The sequence below is a fragment of the Furipterus horrens genome, unplaced genomic scaffold (assembly GCF_987537825.1).
Source record: "Furipterus horrens unplaced genomic scaffold, mFurHor1.1.pri manual_scaffold_6, whole genome shotgun sequence".
In the NCBI taxonomy this organism is placed as follows: domain Eukaryota; kingdom Metazoa; phylum Chordata; class Mammalia; order Chiroptera; family Furipteridae; genus Furipterus; species Furipterus horrens.
Genome location: NW_028327176.1, coordinates 19,058,452 through 19,083,031, shown reverse-complemented (window position 1 = coordinate 19,083,031; position 24,580 = coordinate 19,058,452). Strand labels below are relative to the sequence as shown.

The following is a 24,580-nucleotide window of genomic DNA, read 5'->3' as shown; positions in this document are numbered from 1 at the left end:
GAAGAACTGGCTAATATTAACATGCACATTGAAAGAAGACCCTTACCTGAAGTAATACTTTCCCACTGTACACGCTCATGGGATACATAGTGCCAAACGTCATCAGAGCAATTGCTATGGCAGAGGCAGTGTCTACAGCAAAATAATTACTAAAAGGAAAAAACAATTCTACATCTTAAATGTATGCCTTACTCGGCTTCTTACTATTCAGTCTGAACATTAATTATCTAAAGCAAAAAAACTATTTTATCACAAGTGGTGACTAATGGCAATGGGAGCATCTCAAAGGAAAACAAGAGTTTTCTGAATCCTTTCTCTCCAAAGCTGAGTGGAGAAAAACCTAATAATCATGTTAATTAGGATGAAGAAAAAAGGGAGCATTTCCCCACTATCTATTTTCAGTCAATCTACTTGTCAACTAGAAAGATTTCTTATATGTTCATTTGTTGCCACACATAAAACCCTTCAAACAGTAATCTGATACAGACACTAATAGATTCCATCAGTGATTGTATCAATTTGCTTGTAAAATAACTTTCAAATATTAACTATCAAAATTTTTCAAAATTCCCCAGGAATTTTACAAGGTATTTGTATAGCAGCATTGTGACTGAAGTGTAACATCTCAACAATAGTTCAGACTGCTCTATCAAAACAAACCAAAGTGCCAATGGCTACAAGCACACTTGTTAAGTTTTTCCCACATGCTGGAAACAGAAATGAGCTAAGACATAGCTCCTGCCTTTGAAATAGCAGGAGATACACATGTGGAAAACATAATAAAGCTCTTTGCGTGCAAAGAAGACCCTACAGGGAATCATGGATGCACAAAGGAGTGTGGGCTGAGGCTACTGGGGTAAAGCTAATCCAGAAAGGCCAAATATAAAGAGGTGACATTTGAACTAAGCCTTCAAAGGAGAGTGAGATGATGGAAGGAAGATATCATAGACAGTGAAAGCAGTATGCTCAAGGCCCTGGCCAGGTAGCTCAATTGGTTAGAACATAGTCCGGATACGCCAAGATTGCAGGTTCGAAATCTGGTCAGGGCACATACAAGAAACAATCAGTGAATGCATAAATGAGTGAAACAACAAATCAGCATTTCTATCTCTCTCGAGAACTTCCACCCTCTCAAAAATCAATAAATAAAAAATAAAATAACAAGCACAAAAGCATAAAATCTGGATGTAGCAACAACTAACAACAGTTCAGGAACTTCCAGTCAAGATGGCAGCATAGGCAGACAAGGCTTGCCTCTTTGCAAAACCATATCAAAATTACAACTAAATTATAGAACAACCATCACTCAGAACTGTCAGAAATCGAGTTGAATGGAAGTCTGACATCTACAAAATTAAAGAAACCACATCCATTCTGACTGGTAGGAGGGGTGTAGAAAACAGGCTGGTCCCTCACCCATATGGAGTGGATAAAAATTCAGGAAGGATACCTTGGAAGACCCACACCAGGCCCAAACCAGGCCCCCAGCCCAGGGTTCCAGTGCCAGGAAGATAAGTCACTGCAACTTCTGGCTGCAAAAACCAACAGGGATTGAGTCGGTAGAAGAAACTGCTGGCATCGCAAGTAGTTCCTCTTAAAGAACCTACACACGGACTCACCTACTCAAACTCACTCCCTCTGAGCTGCAGCACTGGGGTAGCACCTTGAAAGGTACCAGTGGCATACTGAGAAAAACAGATGTGTCAGGCATCAAGGTGAACAGAGGCCACTGTCCCTTTTCTAAATCCTCCCCACTAAAGCTGGCAAGCTGGTGCTATATCTGAGACACCATCAACCTGGCTAGCACTGTTTGACCTCTGCCTTGAAAATCCTCAGACTCTGTCCTACTCAACTTTTGGACCCACCCAAGCTGCTTTTCCCTATGAATGGCTGGTCTTGGCACCTGCTTTAAAACTTCCAAATCTTTTCAAACAGGCAACAGTTGGCCTCAGTGAGCCGCAGGCCCTGCACTAGCAGCTGCCAGCCCAGATTCACAGTTTGGCTTCAACTGGGAATCTCTAACCCCAGCAAAAGTAGGAGCCATCTCAGATTGCTTTGCAGCTCAGGAATGGTGGCCCCCAGCGGAACACAGATGGGGGCTGACCTTGCCTGCACCATCTGGGAAACCTGAGGGCCAGTGCACCCAATGAACAGCTACAGAACATATTGGAGCACCACCACCGTAGCCCCTGGCACAGCTTATTCTCCATGGGGGGTGGAGATTGGTGGTAAGTGGTCACAGCCAGTCCTTGCAGCTGACTGGCCTGGGTAAATCCCTCCCACTGACCTGCCAACAGCAACAACACTCAACTACAAAAGGAGGGTGTATTCAGTTCACATGAAGGACACACCTCAAGGACTCAGCTTGGGTGATAGGGGAGGCTGTGCCACTGGATCCTATGGGATACCTACTACATTAGGGCACACTACCAAGACAGGGAGTCATAGCAGTTCTACCTAATACATAGAAACAAATACAGGGAGGCTGCCAAAATGAGGATACAAAGAAACATGGCCCAAACAAAAGAACAGATCAAAACTCCAGAAAAAGAGCTAAACAAAAGAGAGATAAGCAATCTATCCAATGTAGAGTTCAATACACTGGATATAAGGATACTCAAGGAACTTAGTGAGGACATCAATAGCATAAAAAAGATCTAGTCAGAAACTAAGGATTCACTAATTGAAATAAAGAGCAATTTACAGGGAAACACTAGAGTGGATGAAGCCAAGAGTCAAATCAATAATATGGAACATAAGGAAGCAAGAAACAACCAATCAACAATAAGAAGAAAAAAGAATCCAAAAAAAATGAGGATAGTATAAGCAGCTTCTGGGTCAACTTCAAGAGGTCCAAAACTCACATAATAGGGTTGCCAGAAGGAGAAGAGAAAGAGCAAGAAATTGGAAATCTACTTGAACGAATAATGAAAGAAAACCTCCCTAATTTGTTGGAGGACATAGACATGCAAATCCAGGAAGCACCCAGGGTCCCAAACAAGATGGATGCAGAGAGGCCCATTTCAAGACACATCATAATTAAAATGCCAAAGGTTAAAGATAAAGAGGGAATCTTAAATGCAGCAAGAAAAAGCACTTAGTTACCTACAGGGGAGTTCCTATAAGACTGTCAGCTGATTTCTCAAAAGAAATTTTGCGGGCTAGAAGGGATTGACAAGAAATATTCAAAGTCATGGAAAGCAGCCAAGATTGCTCTACTTAGCAAAACTATCATTTAGAATTGAAGCACAGATAAAGGGCTGCCCAGATAAGAAAAATCGAAAGGAGTTCATCATCACCAAACCATTATTATATGAAATGTTTAAGGGGTTTAAGAAGATAAAAACCATGAACAATAAAATGACAAAAAATATAAATCTATCAACAATTGAATCTAAAAAACAAACTAAGCAAACAAGAAGAACAGAGACAGCATTGCAGATATAGAGAGCGTTTTGATGGTTGCCAGATTGAGGGGCATGTGGAGAAATGGGTGAAGAGATGAGAGGATTAAGAAGTACAAACAGGTAGTTACAGAATAGCCATGGGGATGTAAAGTACAGTATATGAAATGGAGTAGTCAAAGAACTTATACGCATGACCCATAAACATGAACAAAAATGTGGGGATTGCATGAGAAAATCAGGGGTGCTGGGTGGTGGGGGGCAGAAGGGGAATTGGGACAACTGTAATAGCATAATCAATAAAATACAACTAAAAATATAAAAACAGTTCAGAGAGATGGATGGCTAGTAGGGTTAATAGGGGCTTTACTGTGCTAATGACTTAATTTTTTCTAATTTGCAAAGGGGAGGATTTTGAAACCGGAAAATATTATGCCCGAACCTGAAAGTTTAAGTGATCACATTAGTGGCAAAATAGAGGATAACTAGAAATGTGTGAGAATGAAAAATTAAAAGACCAGAAGATATCTCTAATTAGGCCAAGGGAATGATGATAAAGGTCTTCAATTTGGGAAGCAGCAATGAGAATGAGAAGGAGAGGACAGATAAATAAATATTAAAAAGAAAAACTAAACAATACTACATGATAAGACTGTTTATAACAGCCAAGACAGGGAAACAGGAAGATTATTCAGCCATAAAAAAAAGAACGAAATCCTGCCACTTGTAACAACAAGGATGGACCCTGAGGCCATTATGCTAAGTGAAACAAGTCAGAGAAAGATAAATACTGTTATGATCTCACTAATATCTGGAATCTAAAAAATTCAAACTCGTAAGAAACAGACAACAGATTGGTGGTTGCCTGAGACAGGCGTGTGGGGTGGGGGAATGAGTAAAGGTGATCAAAAGAATAGAGGAAAATAGGTTCCACTGAGGTGGACACGAATAGAAGTCACTAAAATATGTCTTTTGAATTCAATATAGATCTCGGCTGTATACACACAGAGGTAGTAAATAAAAGTAAATAACTGTATGTGAGCTCCCGGGGGAGTATACAAAACAGTAAAAAGAATAATTAAGACCTGGCTGGTGTGGCTCAGTGGACTGAGTGCCGGCCTGTGAACCAAAGGGTCGCTGGTTCGATTCCCAGTCAAGGTACATGCCTGGGTTGTGGGCCAGGTTTTCAGTTGCAGGTGCATGAGAGGCAACCACACATTGATGTTTCTCTCTCTCTTTCTCCCTCCCTTCCCCTCTCTCTCTAAATATAAAAAAATAAAATCTTAAAAAATAAAAGGAATAATTAAGGAGATTACAATTAACACTAATTTTGAAAGGGTAGGCAGTCAAAGAAATATATGTCATAAAATATTAAGCTTAGAGCAGCTGAAAAATCTATTTCCTAAAAAGCTCGCTTTTTAAAAAAAATCGCTTCACACCTAACTCCTCTTCTCTTCCCTCTCTCAAAAATAGCAAGCTGTTGCTTCTCTTTTACCGTCTTCTTCTGCTCCACTCATCGGGCCAGCAGAAGGGGATTAATTTGTCATTATAGACTGTAGTGAAAAATACTTATTGACTACAATCCCCTTTCTTTTTTCAGATGAAGACACTTGAGCATAAGACATGAACCAAAGCAACATAGGTCTTAAGCAAACATGCTATAAGATGAACCCCATACTTCCCATTGATGCCCTTAACAGTGAGGCTCCAGGAATGGAAACACACTTGACAGAAATAAAAATACTTACTTAATTTCAATTAGCATATATGTAATACAAAGAGCAAATGCTCCAGCAAGATCAATCAAGACAAATGGATTCATTCGGGGAAGGAAGATACTGCTCAGTCCTGGAATAATTCCACACACGCTATGAGTAAAACAAACAAAAAGAGTATTCATCAGCAGAACTCATGTGATACTGATGAAAATCTTGTAAAAGATGATTTGTGTTTTAATATCATATGTCTTTTAAAGAAAGCAAAGAGGATTTGGCAACAAAGCTGTCTCACTCACAAAGATCTTTTTTGTATCATGAATTAAAAAGAAAAAGTAAAGGAAGAATAAGAATCTGATTTGTGAGATTCATTATTAACCGCAGCAATAGATCTTTTAAGTTCCCATGACACATGCATTTCTGGTGCATTTCTTTAAAACCATGTAAATTGTGAAATCCCGTAACATCTTACCTTCGACTAAGATCCGCAACATGCTCTTGAAGCCAACTCGTACTAGCAGCTTTAAGAAGAAAATACTTAAAATTATCTATTTAGAAGAATAAATCACTACCAGAAATATGATTTCTTTAGCTTTGAAAATAAGTTTGGCAATAATTCACATAACATTACAAAAGGATATTACTCCTCAATTATGTAACTTTTTCCTTTTTTTGTGCCTCTAAGATAGTAAACCAAAAATAGTTTCAACAACTCTATATAGTTGACTTGAAGGAATTATTACAGTTGAGTGAGTACCAGAGGGGAAACAAAGGCAGCGCCTCACCACTGCACTCTAACTAAAGAACTTAACGGAGGAGGCTAGAAGCAGAGGGAGACATGTCTCACCCGCTAACTCAGCAGTCCTGGGCCTGGCCTGCTAATATTGCCAGGTGTTCCAACATCACAAGAAACCCTATGTTAGCATGGGAGGCGGAAAGGCCTTGAAATTCTATATCCTTTCCACTATCTTGAAAGAAAAGCCTTTGAAACTGTGCTTTCTTCCCAAGTCCAGAAAGGCAGGAGAGGGTCCACAGTGCCCAAAGGAAAGAGACTCATACAACAACTTTGGTTAATTGCCTACCTCTGGTCACACTTTTTACAGGGAGTCCCTAATGCTTACTGAAAGAGCTCATAAATAGCTTTGGGTAACTACCCCAACTTTAATTTACTGCCTCTCTTCACTTCTGTGGTTTACAAGGTAAGGACTCGGGTTAACAGACCCCCACACATACCTAAGTTTGGGTAGTCATGCCCCGTCCCCTGGAAAAAGCTGGCTTCACCTTTATCCATCAATCAAAATATAACTTCTTCATCCCCATCCCGCCAACTATATAAGTCCTCAGAACAAAGGACTCACTCTCGGGGCTCTTGGCCTTCTGACCACAGGGTCTCTGGCCACCCTAGGGCGAGTTTGCCACCTTGGCCTTTGGCCACCCTTTCTTTTGCTCTCCTATTCACTAATAAATTTTTGTGCATGCTAATAGGCCCACTGATCTGTAATTCTTTATCTTATGGGTGAGAAGAACCAGGGTTTCGCTGATAACAGAATTAGTGAACTTATATATCATTACTATTCATTTGAAGTTTTAAAGGCTCTTTATACTGTAAAGCAGAGTTTCCTAACCAGTGTGCTGAGAATGGTTTATAGGTATACCAATTATCAATTCCCTCAGCTCTCAGAAAGGCCAGGTGGGGGCCTGTCTACAGTGCCCCTGTACAAGTAGCGTTCAGGCTCAAGTGTCCTCTTGCATATTATCCCAGAGTGCTGGCCATATTCATTTTTTTGTGTGTATTTTGATTTAAAAAAAAAATCGACAAGCTTTATACAAAAGGCACTATAGTAGAAAGGTTAAGAGCAGTCTCAGATGCCAGAACACCTGGCTTCAAATTCCATCTCTCCCCTTAACTTGATGTGTGCCTGGAGCAAGTGACTTAACATCACAGTGCCTCACTGTAAAATGGGGATAATATAATCCTTTACTTCATATGGTTATAGGGAGAATTAAATGGGTTATTCTATGTACAGCATTTAGCCCAATGCCTGGCAGATTCTCTTCTCCACTCAAATTTCAGCTAATGTCACAAATCTTGATGTTTCTGGGAGTTTTCATTTCCAACTAGTGAAAATACAAACTAAATAACCTTTCTGGAAATAAATTTTGAAATATATATCAAAGCCTTTAAAAGTAGTGTATTTTTAATCCAGTTATAATTTCTTCTCTGGGAATTTATCCTAAAGAAGAATCATATACCCATACAAGAAATTTAATACAAAGAAGTTGATTAGAGCATTATTTGCAAAAGTTGGAAATGTATAAGAATAATGGTTAAAAATATTCATATGATAAAATATTATAAAAGCACTTTTTTTTTCTCTTTTCCCTTAAAGTTTAATATAAGTGTATGGGGAACTCACACAGATGTGATAAATCCATGAAAATTCTAAACACAGTGAGGCAACACTGCGTATATAAAACATTTTGGACAAAGGAGAAAGGGGAGAACAGGTGTTACATTTCAGAAGTGAGAATGGGCACTTTACAGGTAGCTGGGAAGAGGCAAACATACTTGGTCGGCAAATCCTTAGAAACAGTGGGACACAGTGGGTATCTAGCTAACAAATCCAGGCCCGAGTCTCTCCTATTTACCATATTTAATTCAAATTAGGCTAAAGTGACATTCTAAATTCTCCTTCTGGAAGCAGGTTTCTCCCTCTGAATCTTTAGGGCAGGTAAGGTGTAGGGTCAAAGGTTCTTTCTGTGTCTTGTTTCTTAAACAGATTAAATCAATATCCCAAAAAGCAGGAAAGCATTTTTTCAAAAAGGATTTAATGAGACAATACTCCAGCTACTGTTAATGGGGGGAAAAAAATACATAAAATTGTAAATCCATATAACTACAAGTATGCAAAGATATGCACATGTGCATAAAAAATAAAAGGGTAAAATAGAAAAAACGTTAACAGATATTAATTCTGGGTCATGATATTATCAGTATTTTTTTTCTTCTTGTATCTTTCTGATCTTTACAGAGAGACAGTTTCTAAATCTCTATAGCTTTTTAAAATTTTTGGAGTTATTATACTATTTTAATAACTTATAAAGTTTTCCAAAATAACTCTGGTCATAACAGTATCATTATTTAAATTTTCGAGTTCATGCAGTAAATTCTTAACTCTCACTCATACAAATATAACTCATATTTCATGACACTCATGAAGTTGTTTAAGCTTGAATGGGCATCTCAGGAAGTTGTCTTCTCTTGGTGTTTAAGTCAGTGAGACCTAAAGAGTCCCTAGACTATCTGCTTCAAGATGTAGTTGTGTACACAGCCCACTTTTGTTTCTACCTCACTTCTTCATCAATCATGAAGACATCTGACGTAAAAAAATCAGTCTGTATTTTTAAAGACTTGAAAATAAAAGAATATTTCAAAAGAATAAAGTGTTGCTACTTTCAAATATATGCTCATCCAACACAGCCAAACAGAAGTACCTGGGAACTTATTTAATTAACAGAATTCAATTATCTTCAATGAACACATCAACTATTCTAAGCATCCTGATGCTTCTAAAATGCAATGCTTTTTGAAGGCAGCTTATACATCTGAAATCCCCTCCATGTTATTTGGTAAATGTAATATTTAATCTGATCTAATTTAATATATGCCAGTCCTACCTGTTTTTAAGTAATAAAGCTTGAACGAATTAGATTTTGTTTTATAAACAAAAGACTTGTTTTTATGAGAGATTAATTAAATTTTTTATTAATGACAAAATAACATACCTTCAGAGACATAAGCAAAAGGTTTATTCCGAATAGAAAGCATCGTGAACAGGTTGAAAGAAAGAGCCACAAAAGTACCAACTAATAATCTTCCCCTACAAAAGAACAACAATAACAGTCACCAGAATTGTTTTCGTGGTAATATTAACATGTACCTTCAGCATGTAAGGAGACTAAGAAAGAGATGGAAAGGCAGAGTGCTCTGCTTCTATGGTTTGGTATCAGCAGAGCCAGAATCTGAACTTGATTTCTAAACGTATAACCCATGTCCTGTCTACTGTTGCTCCACCTTACACAGGACAAAACAAGGCTCTTAGCATTAACATTACCTTCCTACAGGTAACTGCTGTTATAAATTCGTATAAATGCTAATGGTACTTGGTTTATAGTACACTGGAAAGGTCAGAAAGTTCTGAGCTAAACTGACCAAGATAGGTGAAGACCATATAGTTGGCAGGTATGTGAAAGATAATAACAATCCCATCTTTTCTGCAGGTGCTACTAAAAGATTTTGGGAATCAAATTTTAAATTACAGAAGAGCAGATGGGGCTGGCTTAGTGTGCTGACCTGGGCCTAGAAACAATGAGGGGCCTGAAGCCAGGGCAGAGAGGCCTTCATCTACAGTAGGGCTGAGGAGAAGCACTCTTGGGATTTGGAGATTCTGTTTGTGAAATATCAATGAAATGTATACTACCACACTCTGAACTCTAATATTGGCAAAAGTAATAGTTATTTAATAATACACTCGATAAGTCTGGGAACTAAACCTAATAGTAAATTATATGTTATGTCAAAAGCAAAATCTTACGTGTGTATCTCGGGCTGCTCCAAAAAGCGTTCTGCACTAAAATAAAGAAACAATGTATTAAATAAGTCCTATAAGTTATAAAATTAAAAAGCTTTATTACACATATAGTTAACTCAAAAAATTCACAAAATCTTTACTATAACCAATTGTTGGTTATCAGCAGTGATGAGACAATGAGACTCACAAACTACCCTCAATATGTAATGTTAATCTTTCTCTACCAAACCTATTTCAATAGGTTTGTAGTTCTGAGAATTATAACATACCTCACTAAATCCCTTTCTTTCACTCACACCTACCTATAACTGGATTTAGGAGCTTCAAAGAAGGCAATAAAAGAGGGTGAAAAAAAAGGGAGGAAAGTCTGAAATATGAAGAAATTGTACTATCAAAATTCCAGCAATGTTCATCTTAATTTGTATACCCTACAACCGAATTCTCACACTGCATTCTGTATGTTCCCAAATATGGCACAGGTAGAATTTAGAGTGACAGTAACATCATATACAAATGTACCTTTCTTTTAATATAAAGAGAGCTCCCAACTGTGCCAAGACTGTAGAGGCAAATACAGCCAGGACTTCTAATCTTTCAAATCTGAAATCAGAAAGTTCATTAGATCAACTTAATTCTTTCAATTCACAAACCAGTACTTCTAGAACACATTTACATTCATTTATTCACTCAATCAATATACACATGTGCTTACTATAAGCCAAACACTGTTAGAATAGAATACAGAGCTTTTAGAATGAACATCACAGATGAAAAAGAGTGTCTATTTGTGCAACATATATTCCCAGGGACCCACCTTTGGCACTTCTTTTTCTAGAAATAACCATCTAATGCTTCATTGACTCATCTTGTGTTAGATGCTGGCCGAAGTGTTTAACATATTACCTCACCTAACCCTCCCAAACCCTTATGAGGGTTACTTTATCCACTTAAAAATAAAAGAGATAAGAAACTTGAAACACAAAGAAAAAAGTAACTGTTCAGAGTCAGGTATCTAGCAATTGGAGGAGTCAGATTTTTTAACTCATGCACTCTGGCTCCAGACTTCATGATTTTAACCACTTATTATGCTTATACATAATTGCAGTTAATTATGAGCATTCTCATATCTCTAAACTATCAACCGGAGATCAGGGCTTCTGTCTATTTATTTTGGTTTCTCCCACAACACATAGTTTAATGGCACTCAATACTTTGTGGTAAGTATAAGTGCTTAAAATTTCTCAAAAAAATAATTCTTCTCAGAAAAGATAATATAATTATATTTATTACACTGCTGTTTATAAAGGGAAAGTTAAAATCAACAATAGAACATTATGCATCAAATATAACAGAATGTGTTAACTGACTTGAAAAGATGTAAGTGATAAAAGTAGGTTATAAAAAAGTATGAAAAACTATGTAAATGCAGGAATGTAACTTGTGGAGATTTATAAGTAGGTATTATAGTGCAGATGTAAATGCAAGATGAAAAAAAATCAAAGACAATCTGAAGAACAAAGGTAGAAGATTCAGGCTACCAGATATCACAATTCATTCCCAAACTATGGAACTTAACATAGTACAGGCATACCTCAGAAATATTACAGGATCTGTTCCAGACCACTGCAATAAAGTGAGTATAGCAATAAAGAGGTCGTAATCTTTTTGCTGGTGGAGGGTCTTGCCTTCAATTTGTATAAACAAACAAACAAACAAACACCTGCAGCATCTGTGAAGCGCAATAAAGCTAGGTATGTCTGTACTAATGCAAGACAGACAAATATACCAAATTGAAAAGAAAAGGGAATCCAGAACAGACCCACACACACATAACCATCTGATTTATGGAAAAAGTAGCATATAAAACAGTAGGAAAAGGATGATTTTTTTCATTAAGCGATGTGTCAATTGAATAGCTAGCTATATAGAAACAAATGTGCCTTGACATCTACCTCACTCATGAACAAAAATCAATTCCAATTTGACTCTAGGCCTAAATGTGAAAGGTCAAACAATAAGACTTCTAGCTAGTAACAAAGCAGAATATCTTTATGACTTTGGAGCTGACCAAGATTTCTTGACAAGCATATAAAAAGTACTAATCATAAAGGAAAAGACTGTTAAATTGAATTCATCACTGAAGTTAAAACCTTTCATTCATCAGAAGATATCATGAAGAAAATGAAAGGCAAATGGGAGTGAGAGAAGATACATAAAGAACTCTTATAGAGCAATAAGAAAAAAAACAGGTAGCGCAAGTTAAAAATGAGAAAAATACTTTAACAAACATTTCACAAAAAAATGTCATCTGAATGGTTAATAGACATGAAAGAGTGAAGGAAAAAAAGATAATACCAACTGTTGGTAAGAACAGGATGCAACTTGAACCCTCATACACTGCCAGTGGGAGTGTAAACTGATAAAATCACTCTGGAAAACTGTTTGATATTATCTTATAATGATAAACAAATGGCAGGATCTATGACTGTGTAACTTAACTCAAAGATATATGTTTGACATAACTGAGAACACACGTAAACTAGAAGACATGTATAAAAATGTTTATATGTATATTTATAATAGCTAAAGGCTGATAATCACCTAACTTCCTTCCAATAGCTAAACATAAGAGCAAATTGAAGTATATTCCTATAATGGACTATTAGAGCAATGAATAAGAATAGACAGCTATATGAGAGTATATACTATAATCCCATTTATATGACTTGAAAAGTAGGCAACACTAATCTGCAATGATAGAAGTCAGACTACAAGTTACTTTTGTCAGAGTCTGACACTGACTTGACATGAAAGGAGGCTTTTGCGGGACTTGCTATGTTTTAATATCATGATCAAGAGAGAAGTTATACAAGTATATTTATTTGTTAAAATTCATCTAACTGCACAAACATATAATACAGAATAAGATGTGGTTCCTGACACCATGAAATTTATATTTTAAAGGGAGAGATGGAATTATAAGTTCTGGTAAGTTCTACAGAGAAAATTATAGTAGTCTGATGTAACAAGAAGCTAACTAGGGCCCTGGCTGCTGTAGCTCAGTGGATTGAGCGTCGGCCTGCAAGCCAAGTGTTGCTGGTTCAATTCCCAGTTAGGGCACGTGATTAGGTTGCACGTCAGGTCCCCAGTCGGGGGCACGAGTGAGAGGCAACCACACAGTGATGTTTCTCTCCCTCTCTTTCTCCTTTCCCCTCTCTCTAATAAAATAAAATAAAATAAAAAGAAACAAATAAATAAATAGTTTAAAAAAAAAAGAAGCTAACTAGGGAGGAACCTGGGCGAGCTGGACCCAAAGGGGACCACACCAGGATGCACCATGGTTGAGATGCCAAAGGTGAAAGATAAAGAGAGAGTCCTAGGGGCAGCAAGAGAGAGGTGGAGAGTTGCCTACAGGGGGGTGCCTATAGGACTATCAGATGATTTCTCAGAGGACACTTTGCAGGCAGGAAGGGACTGGCTAGCAGTATTCAATGTGATGAAAAGCAACCTACAGCTAAGATTACTCTATTCAGCAAGGCTATCACTTGGAATGGAAGGGCAGATGAAGTGCTTCCCAGAAAAGGTGAAGCTGAAGGAGTCCATCATCACCAAGCCATTATTATATGAAATATCAAAGGGACTTAAGAAAAAGAAGATCAAAACTATGAACACGAAAATGACAACAAACTCACAACTATCAACAACTGAATCTAAAACATAAAAACAAAATCCAACTAAGCAAACCAGAATAGGAATAGAATCATAGGTATGGGGATCATTTGGAGGGTTATCAGCTGGGAGGGGGGAAGGGGAGAAATGGGGAAATGGTCAGGGACTAAGAAGCATAATCGGTAGGTACAAAATAGACAGGGGAATGTTAAGAATAATATAGGAAAGGGTGAAGCCAAAGAACTTATATGCATGACCCATGGACATGAACTAAGGGGGGTGGGATTGCTGGAGGGAAGGGGGCTATTGGAAAGAGGGGAGCAAAGGGAAAAAAATTGGTGCTACTGTAACAACACAATCAATAAAATATACTTAAAGAAAAAAAAAGAAGCTAACTAGGTTATCTATTTTAGAATCTATTTTAGATTGGGCCTAGTCACTTAATTACATTAGCATTTAGTGATCTTAAGATTGGAATAACAAGACAAAGCTCATCTTGCAAAGATGAGGTGAAGAGCATTTGAAGCAGAGAGAAGAGCTTATAGAAACGCCTTAACCCAGGAATGAGTTAGTCGTGTTCGAATTACAGGAAGAAAGACAGTGCATTATGGAGGGCATGGGAGTGATTAAGTAGGCAGGGTCCAGCTCATTTAAGAACTTTGTAAATTAGGGAGAGGAGTAAGGGTTTTATTCTAAGTATGATGGGAAACAACTGGATGGTTCTGAGGAGAGTGACAGCATGATTTAGTTTTAGAAAAGAAAACACTGTCTAATTTATGGAGAAATGGACTATAGAGGGGCAAGAGCAGAAGCATGGGGACCAGTTAGGATGATTGCCATTGGTTAAGGCAAGAAATGAAGGAAGCCTGGTTAGGATGGTACTAGTGCAGATAGAAATGGGGGTGGAGCAGATTCTCGATGTGTTTATAGGTTACCTTGACATAACCAGCTGATGGGCAGAAGTGGGTAGTGAGAGAATAATCAAGGGTAATGCCTAGAATTTTCTGCTTGAGCACCTGAATGTTGGTGTATTTCCTAAAATGAAAAAACTGCAGAGAAACAGGATTTGGGGGTAGAAAACAAGAATTCTAGCCGAAGCCTAAGAGGCCAAGTAGACATCTCTGTGAAGCTGTCAAGAAGGTAGTCTGAAATGAGAATGTATTTCAGAACTAGATTTTGGAAACACTAAATATAGATATTTCAAGCTATGTCACTGATTACAATTATATTTGAATGCTTAATTTTTTTGTTTAAATGCTCCCTCCTTTCCCATTCACTCTAAGCAAGAGGGCCAAAATGGAAGCTGCCACGTCCTTACTTGACCTTGCCTCCTCGCCACATTAACTGATTTAAAGACTAACATCTGCTTCACCCTGGACCAATCAACTGTTCTTTCTCATGCTTTTCTGAACTTGAGCTGAGGAAGAGTCTTTTCCTGTCTAGGATTAAGGTAAAAAGTATGTGTTAAGGTCAGAAGAGTGGAAGAAAGTGGTCTGAGAAACTGAATACCAAATGCAAAGAAAAGCAGGCCTGAGAAATCAGGGAAAGCTAATGTCCTGAGGGTTCAACCCTATTCCAGTTAACTCAGTCTTCCCATGGTTTGGTTACCAAACTACCAAAGTCCTCGTTTTTCCCTCAAACTAGTTTTGAGTTGGATTTCTGTTACTTAACAACCAAAAGCCTTGACTCAGAGTCATAGATTTCTATATACAGATATATCTATACCTGACAATTGTTGATAGTAATAGTCCAACCCTATCAAATTTCAATGACACATATCTTCATTTTGCATTAATATCTTATCTTTACCTTGCCCCACAGTTTAAGTAAAAAAAGAAAAAAATCCAAAAACAAACAACAATGCCCCCCCCCCCCTAATTTTGTTCAAGAAAACATAATCCCAATGAATGGTATGGTGAAGAAGAAGGGTTAAGTTTGGTCCTTCGGTCCTTGAGTTTCTTTACCAATGTAAAATTCTTCTTTCAAGTTGTTTCCTTGAAGTTAAAAGGAACTCATATTTTCTAATATATATCTTTAAAAACCTATAATACAAAAGACTATCTTCCAACTTTCAGTATTTTCTAAAACTGTAGAAACAGAAATCTCAAAATCTTTGTTAGTCCATTGCTTTAAAAAAACTAGCCTTAAGGCCCTATCTGGTGTGGCTCAGTGGACTGAGCACTGGCCTGTGAACCAAAGTGTCGCTGGTTTGACTCCCAGTCAGGGCACATGCTTGGGTTGTGGGCTGGGTCCCTAGTTGGGGGTGTGCAAGAGACAACCACACAGTGATGTTTCGCTCTCTTTCTTCCTCCCTTCCCCTCTGTGTAAAAATAAATAAATAAAATCTTTAAAAAAAAATCTAGTCTTAAAGATAAAAATCCATCTCTACCACTGCTTAATGTTAAAATATATTAATTTACTTTAATATCTAAAAGATACACTTACATGAAAATTCTCTGTACTTTCTAAAACTAAAATGAGAGATTTGCAAAATACAAGATAATTTAATTTGAAATGTTTGTTAATATTTGTTTATAAAAGAGAAAATAATAGAATGTGAACATTTTATTTTAATATGACAAATTTAAATATTCATGTTTCTTACTTAAATCCACTTGGAAGTTCCTTTTCTATCTACTTTCGCTATCTGATTATTCCACTAAGCAGTTAGCATTTGTTTTCTAGAACTACTCTTGACAGCTCTTTATTGCCTAATATAATTACTAGTTAAATAGCAATAAGTTAGCAAAAAATGAATAATTTGAACTTACCCAAATGAATAGACAGGGCTAGGTTTCCTCATCATTACCCAGTAACTTATTAAACACGTCATTAAACTAAGTAAAAAGGAAAATAAATTCAGCATTAGATTTATAGCTAGACGAGAACATGTAGAAAGAAATTAAGTTTTCAGAATTCCTAAGATGTTGAAAGTTATCTGTATTTATTCAGAATAAATTAACAATAACTTATGTAATAATTTATAATCTTATTTACAATGAGCATCCTAATACATGACAGTTTTAACATGTGGAGAAACTGAAAAAGTTATGATCCATCAGCAAATTGGTTAAACAGAACCTAAATCCATACTTTCTCTGCTCAATACGTTATCTACCCTAGGTGGTTTCCGTAACTGAGCATGCAAAAAATGACACAGTAATAATAATTTAATACACTTCATTCTAGGCATATACAATAAATTTTAACTTTCATAAACTTTATCGAATCTTTGATAAACATTAAGCTACATACTAATAACACCTTGGCAACATTATGGATGAGAAAAAATGATGTTCATTTTCTAAGTATAGTGGAAATTCACTCTAAAACCACTTACTATGTGTGAAATTCAGGTAATTCAATTCAGATGGTTTGAGACCAATCAAGTAATTTAGTTATGTGATTAATGTGAAGACATCCTTATGACATACTCATATGGCACAGATCTTGAAGATATCAAGGTATTTTGCAACACTTATATGGAAGTATGAAAAACCCCATGAAGCAAGAAGGCAACAGGTTGCCTCCCTAGCTCACAATTACTCACTTCTTAGCTACTAGTGCCCCTCATTTGTTTCCCCATCAGTAGTTACAGTGGGAACTGGTATGTTGTTTTTAAATATTTTTATTTTAAAAATTTATTTTAGACAGAGGAAGGGAGAGAAAGATTGATTTATTGTTCTATTTATCTATGCATTCATTGGTGATCCTTTTTAAAAAAATTGTTGTTTTTTTGTTTTGTTTTTTAAATCCTCACCTGAGGATATTTCTTAGGAATTCTGAAAACTCCAACCAACTGAACTACCCAGCCAGGGCCATTCATTGATACTTGCATGTGGCCTGACTGAGAATCAAACTCGTAACTTTGCTATATTGGGACAATGCTCTAACCAACTGAGCTATCCAGCCAGGGCTCAAAACCAGTATGTTCTTATGTGACCCTACTCCCTGGCCACACACAGCTGACTCACTCACAGGTAGACACTTGAAGCATTTGACCTAATGCCTGGATATTATCTTTTCTGTTGCTATGTAAATAGAGTATTTTCTTCTAGTATATGTGTTAACTTATTGTTTGTTTATATATACATATGTTCTATATTGGTAATTTTACTTACTTCACAGGTTACTTTCCTTTAAGCAAAGAAAGCTTCAAAAATTCAGTATAACAAATTCTTTGTTAGCTTCAAAATATTAGATTTTTTAAGACTTACCTAAATAGATCAAAAATGGTCAGGTAAGTATAGGCAGTTAAAGCTGCAAAACAGATTGATTAAAATGTTACTGAACCTACTGTTAGGAAATATAGCAAATCACCAAACTTGTTCATACCAGGGTTATCCATTACAAAACAAAAAACAAAAAACAAAACCCACTGATTAACCACATGTGTTGGCAAGTATCCAGTAAATTTTATTAATATATATAGTCAAAGTTGGTTAGTACAAAAGCTTCCTTTAGACCCTGACTTCTCCATTGAAAAAATAAAGCAGTGTGTGCTCAAAACACCTGTGACAATATTTTTTGCATTCTGTCATCTGAATACTATTTTAAATAGATTCTTTGAATAGCAGGATGAAAATAGTGGTATAGTCCTGACTGGTGTGGTGCAGTGGGTTGGGTGTCACCCCACACACCAAATGGTCGCCGGTTCAATTCCCAGTCAGGGCACATGCCTGGGTTGGGGGCCAGCTCATGAGAGAGGGGCAACTAACTGATAGATGTTTCTCTCTCTTTCTCCCTCCCCATCTCTCTCTAAAAAAATAAAAAAAAATCTTTAAAAAAATAGTGATACACAAAAATATAAGAGGTCAAGACATAATAAATCTCAAAATTCTACTTATAAACTGCATAAACCAAATTACTAATATATCACATTAAAAAGGAATCTTAGTTTTTCAACTAGGTATAAAGTTTAAAATAAAAACAGCTCATTCAAAAAAAATGCCTAATCCCTAAGCCAAACTTTATCTTTTCAAGGCACTTTACAAATAGATTTTCTCATTTAAATCTTTTGAATTGTATTTCAGAATAATATATTCTAGGTAAAGGAAGCTGTACCTTTATTAAAAATCAGAATAATAAAAGTGAAACTAATAATTAGCACAATAAAAATAAGAATGGTGACATACCTATACTGTTAGTGGAACTGCACCACATAAGCAGGAAGCCAGTACATGTTAAGTTTATTGCAACAAAGAGCAATATCTTCCAGGACTGGTGAAAAAAAAAATCATCCTTATCTGCATAGCATTGATAAACTTCATTGAATCTATTTAAGCGGCTATAATTCATACTTTTAATATTCGAAGGAATAAGTACAACTTCCTTCAAAAAGTCAGTGTCACATTTTCTAAGTTTACCAAAATTATTATCAAACAAGTTGTTATTATAATATACAAATATAAAAGAATAGTTCTAGAAAGGGCATTACTCAAGAGAAAATAAATTCTAACACATAAACTCAAATATCATTTTGTCTCCATAAAAAATGTACATAAGAGACAATGATAAAGCAAATGGGGCAAAAACGAAAGCAACTGCTGAATCTAGAGTTACCTGCCACCCTCCCCAGAAAGGTGAGACTTGGTTATTTAACAAATAAGTCATATGCAAGAGGACCACGTAAGAGAGGAAGATTATCATGGATTAGAAGTTTGTAGAAGAGAGGGGACCTGAGACACACTTTGAAAATAGCTAGGAATTAGAGGAAGGAGCAAGGGTGTTCTAAAAATAAAGCAAGGAGAGATCAAGTGAAGTGTTTTTTTCTGTCCCACTCCACTCCCTATAAGGGAGACCTATGACTGTTTGAAAGTAGAGGTGAAAGGCGCGAAAAGGCAGTCATCTGAAGGTGTTCAAATTAAACAGATACAACTGCAACGGTCAAAGGTGGTGTGGGATAAGATGGTTTTAGAATACAGATGGAAGGTATAGATTTAGAAAAGAAGAACAATACCTCTGAGAAAAATGAGAAGGATAAGAAAGTGACTGAAAGGACAGAAATTGTGAGGCAGACGGAAGTGACAGGGAAGTAGCACAGAGCTAACAGCCTATAAATCTCCAGCTAAGAAGCAAGGCCATTTTCTAAAATTAAGGGACATGGGAAAGTAGGACTGGAACCTTAAATCCAGAGAAAATCTGCAGAAGGTGTTATGGTGAGTATACTACTGAATCATCAAAGAGGAGAACAAGAATTAGCGGCATGACTTTACGGTAGACATCATTCTGGAACTTCCTCTACACCTAGAACAGAACCAGAGAAGAAGGTGAGACAGGGACAGATATTAGAGACCTGAGAGCTGATACAACAGGTTAATGGCACAAGGGACTCTAATACTAATGAGGACAGAAATGAAACAACTGAACACGAGGGTCTAGTCAGGACAGGGATTCAAGAATAGTCAGAAAAGGAGGATTAAGCCTATAATTTGAAAAACATACTCTCTGCAGTTCTACTGCTAAATCAACAAATATTAGATAATCTGTGTTTTAATACACTCTTCTAGGCACTGGACATGCAGTGGTAAACAAAACATGAACCTTACAATCCAGGTGGGGTGATAGACAATAAGCAAATATATAAGGTCAGGTGGTGGTAAGTGGTAGGAAGAAAAAAATAAAGTATGTTAAGAACACAGTAATGGGAAATATGGAAGAGTTGCTATTCTAGACAGGATGATCAGAAAAGACCTCTTCACGTGACCAGAAATCTCCCCCCACCCCCTGCCCCCATCAAGGGCAATTTCTACATTTTTAAAAAAAATTTATTTATTTACTGTTTTTTTTTCTATTACAGTTGTCCCACTTTTTCTCCCATTGCTCACCCCCCACCCCACCCACCCCCTCTCCCACAGTCCATCCCCGCCTCGTCACCCTGCTGTCCATGTCCATGGGTCATTTATTCTAGTTCCTTGACTAGAACCTTCTCCTTCTTTCCCCCTTCTCCCCTCCCCACTGGTGACCAGAAATCTTAAAAGAGGCAAAGGTGGTAAGCATGAGGCTGTGTGGGAGAGGAAATGGAAACCGCAGCGCAAATGCCCTGAAATAGAATAGTACCTGGCTGAGGACAGACAGTCGGGGCAGGTGAGAGGGAGTCTGAGGCTGCCTCAGGTAGTGTCTTGTATGCCAGGAAAAGAAGAGGAATTTATTCCACATGAGCTGGAAAGTGAATTAGCTTGCAATTTTTAAAAGATCACTTGGCTTCTCTATATATAATACACTGCATGGGGCAAGGATGGAAATAAGACCATTTAGAATGTGATTACAATAATGCATGTGAGAAATGATAGTGGCTTTTTAGGTGTATGAAGGTATTAGAGGAGTCAGATTCTGGGGATTATATTGAAGGTAGAGCTAGCAAGATTTACTTTAAAAATGGATGTGAGGTGTGAGGAAAAGAGAGGGGTAAGAATTACTCCAGGTTTTCTGGCCTGGCCATTTGGAAGAACAGAGTGGCCATTTAGTAGGGAGTGATAGAAAATCAGAATTCAAGTGTGACCATATTAAAGTTGAGGTGCCTATTATATATCCAAGTGGAAATGTTCAGAAGGTCATTATATACAGGACTCTAGAGGTAGTGGAGAGGTTAGGGATTGATATAAATATGGGGTATCAGTATGAGGCAGTGAAAGTATCACCTAGATGTGATGAACATAAACAGAGGCTGGAGCTCTAAGCCCTCAGAACTCCAAAACTCAAGAGAGCATAAAGATGAAAGTGACAAAGAAGACTAAAAGATAACAGCCAAGTAAGTAGGAAGAAAACCAAGAGCGGTGTTTCAGAGTCCAAATGAATAAAGTGCTCTAAGAAGGATGTGACCAAGTTTTGTCAAACGCTGCTGAAGGTCCACTAAGATGGAAAATGGGAATGACTATTGATTTTGGCAACAGAGGTTAATACTTACCTCGTGAAAATAGTTTCTGTGGATTAATGGGGACTAGAATCAGATTGGTACATGTTTAAGAGAAAGAGAGAAGGGAAAGTGAACAGAGAGAGTAAAGACAATTCTTTTAAGTAGTTTTGGTATAAAAGGAAGCAAAGAAATAATGAATCAGTAGCTGAGTAGAATATACAGCATGTAATTATGATGCAAGAAAGAGAAGAACGGTGCAAAAAGATCAATGATGCAAGAGACAGAAGGAACAATTACAGGAACATTGTCTGTCCTTGACTGGCCAACAAGTGGAGAGACTGGCCATATATAGCAGACCAGATAGTTCATTCATAGAAATGAGGGAAGGCCGAGTGTTGGTAGGCGTGTTAAGGATAGGATGTGGAAGTTATATTCTAATTACTTCTTTTCCCTTAGTGAAACACAAAGCTAGGACAACAGGTTAGAGTGAGGATGAACAAATTTTTGGAAGTTTAGAAGATAGAAGTGCAAGAAAATGGTATGAAATAGTCATTAGGAAAGTGGGAAACTGAATAAAATTAAAAATAAGAGTTTGGGAAGCACTAATAACATAGTTGATCATAAACCTCTTCTTTTTTTTTTTTTTTAAAGAATACATGTACTTATTTTTAGAGAGAGGGGAAGGGAGGGAGAAAGAGAGGGAGAAAAACATCAATCAGTTGCTTGTCATACCACTGAGACCAAACCCGCAACCCAGACATGTATCCCAAGTAGGAACCGAACCAGCAACCTTTTGCTCAGCCAACTGAGCCACACTGGTCAGGGTTTGAACATGACTTAAAAGTGAGACCAGTCCAGCATGGTTTTTGTATTTCTCTCAGGCTACTTTCAGTTGCAGAGAGTGAAAAGAAAGTGGACTTAATGAGGGTAAGGATTTTCCAGGGAAGTACGACAGGCAGTATGATAGAAGGAAAGCAGGAAGGAGTTGAAGGCATATGCAGGAAAATGATAACGATGGGCAATAGACTCTAAATCATATAAGTAAGCAAATGACTATATGGGAGGTGAAAAACAGTAAAGATATGGTAGGGTCAATGGATTGGAGGTTCTAGTAAGACTGAAGAATTATGGAGTTGGGATAATAGAAGGAGTTAACTGGAAAGTCAAGAGATGATGACTAACAAGTGAAATGCCTGAAACTGAGATAATGGGAAGATATATTGTACTTATTATAAGTGATAAGGTCCATAGTATGACCACAGGAGTGAATGGCTGGGAAGGATGAAGATTATTTTTGGTGAGGAAGTAAGGAACTGAGAGTTGTAAGAATCTTCTACAGGAAATATGAAATCATCAAAAAATAACGCTGGATAAGTAATGAAGAGGTAAGACAGCTATATCTCTTAAGGCTTAAATTATGATCGAGAGTATCTACACAATTCAGGGTTTCTGTATCAGTCTTGTTCCTACTACCCATTCTGTAATATTCTGGGCTTCAATAAACTACACTGTTAAAGAATTTACTTCTGCAATACAGTTACTTCCCATTAACATCATACAGCTATCTACCTGTTTTTTCAAGAGATCATCCTAAATGACCAGCAGCACAAGAAGCAGACAAATTCCCTCGCCTTGGCTCTGGAAGTTTAACATTCAGGGCATGATAATATTTCCAAATACTAAGATGACTGAGTTCTAACTATATTCCAAGGTTTTAGAAGCAGGACCTATAGTGGTAAAGAACAAAGAGAAGAAGTCTCTACTCTAGCTAGTATCACAATACAAGGCGAATATCATTAGTACTGCTTATTATATTCTATTGAAGCTGGGTTTATTTAAAAGTCATCAAATATTTATTGGTGCTTATTTTGCACTTTTATTAAAAAGTAAGCAAAAAAGACATAGTCACTGCCCTCAGGAAGCTTATAGTATAATTAAGACAAGAATGAGAACAATGAACACAGAACAGTTACTAAAAGGTGTAGACTGGTTGGTAATCTAAAAGGGCGCCAATTATGTCTTTTTATTTATGATCTTCAAGCATATTTTTTTCTGCTTACATTAAAAACGAGAAAACATGACTTCAGACTACATCCATTCTTTAAAAAATTACTAACATAAGGCAATCACAAAATAATTTTTCTTTAAGACAATTTAAAATTAGAATAAAAACTAACCAAAGCCTAGCTTCCTCCCAAGCAAAACAACTGCCCAAGTACTAAAATTGTACATTAAAAAATTATCCAACATAAAAAAAGAAAAACAGTGTAGTGGGGTTGAGAATGATTTCTATATGCCTTAAAAATTACCTTTTTTTCAACATCATCTTTGTGTAATAATTAAAATTAGGTTAAGGAATAAAAATAACTTACCCTTCGGTCAGCTGCTACAAGTCTAAATTCCTGTAATAACTTGCCAAAAAAAGATCTTTGTGGTTTTCGAAAGAGATGAATTGTCCCCTTTAAAACAAAAATATACAAATCAGTATTAAAGTATCTATTCTTCATAGTTCCAGTAATGTAATATAGTAATAACTAACATTTATTGAATGCTCAATGCATGCTGAACACTTATCCTAGATATTTTACATGAATTTATTTAATTCTCATAATAATCCTATGAAGTAGAAATAAGTTTTAGTAAGTTTTCCAAGGGCACAATGTTAGTAGATGGCTGAGCAGAAATTCAAAGCCATTTAAGCTCTAGACCACACTTCATTTTTAAATGAATAAGGCAAGTTTGAACCTGAAAAACAAGTTTGTTAAACAGCTCTACTGGAAAGAAAATATCACAATATACCTCATCAAAGCTTTACATAGGAAAGGTCTGATAACTGTTACTGTAATAAAGCTTCTGAGGTTCTCTCTTAGGCATCCAAGTACCTGACATTCATGGCTCCTGCTAGTACTTGGTATGGGACCAGCAGAGAAAGGGTCTGGCAGTAGGGTTAACGATGAGAGAAGAGACTGAGTGGTGACTGGAGTGGGACTTGTTACTCAAGATCAGGAAACCATCTGGGGAAAGCCTTAGCATAAAGAGTTCAAGCACATATGGAAAATTAGCTTAAATTATGACAGCATCCAACATTAGTGGGAGAAAATAAGTTATTTGATAAGTGATGTTTGGAAAAAGGTAAAACTGGATCCTTACTATACTCCTTATTCTAACTTTTTATTATTGTAAAATTAAAATATAATACTATAGAGTACATAATTTTATAATCTTGGAGTTGGAGAAGACTTAATAGGACATAAAACCAAGAAGCTAGGAAGGAAAAAAATTGATCAATTTTACTATATACTTTCACACTCGGAAGACAATACCCTAAAAACCAACAAAAACCCT

The 24,580-nt window shown here is 36.7% G+C and overlaps 1 protein-coding gene across 4 annotated transcripts in view; it reads right to left on the bottom strand.

Annotated features, from left to right (window-relative positions):
• Positions 1-24,580, bottom strand: part of SLC30A6 (solute carrier family 30 member 6) — a 36,846-nt gene that overhangs the window by 8,583 nt on the left and 3,683 nt on the right. The window contains exons 1-11 of one of the 4 annotated variants that reach the window (XM_090281116.1): positions 23,608-23,669; positions 19,504-19,626; positions 18,516-18,600; positions 17,598-17,640; positions 16,152-16,217; positions 10,231-10,311; positions 9,715-9,750; positions 8,906-9,000; positions 5,592-5,640; positions 5,153-5,272; positions 47-149 (exon numbers count right to left, since the gene is read on the bottom strand). In XM_090281116.1, coding sequence (XP_090137242.1) covers positions 47-149; positions 5,153-5,272; positions 5,592-5,640; positions 8,906-9,000; positions 9,715-9,750; positions 10,231-10,311; positions 16,152-16,217; positions 17,598-17,640; positions 18,516-18,543 — 621 coding nt within the window. In that variant the 5' untranslated portion in view covers positions 18,544-18,600; positions 19,504-19,626; positions 23,608-23,669. Of the gene's footprint in view, positions 1-46; positions 150-5,152; positions 5,273-5,591; positions 5,641-8,905; positions 9,001-9,714; positions 9,751-10,230; positions 10,312-16,151; positions 16,218-17,597; positions 17,641-18,515; positions 18,601-19,503; positions 19,627-23,607; positions 23,695-24,580 lie in introns of those variants that run through there. The other 3 variants (XM_090281114.1, XM_090281115.1, XM_090281117.1) reach the window with 3 other exon arrangements.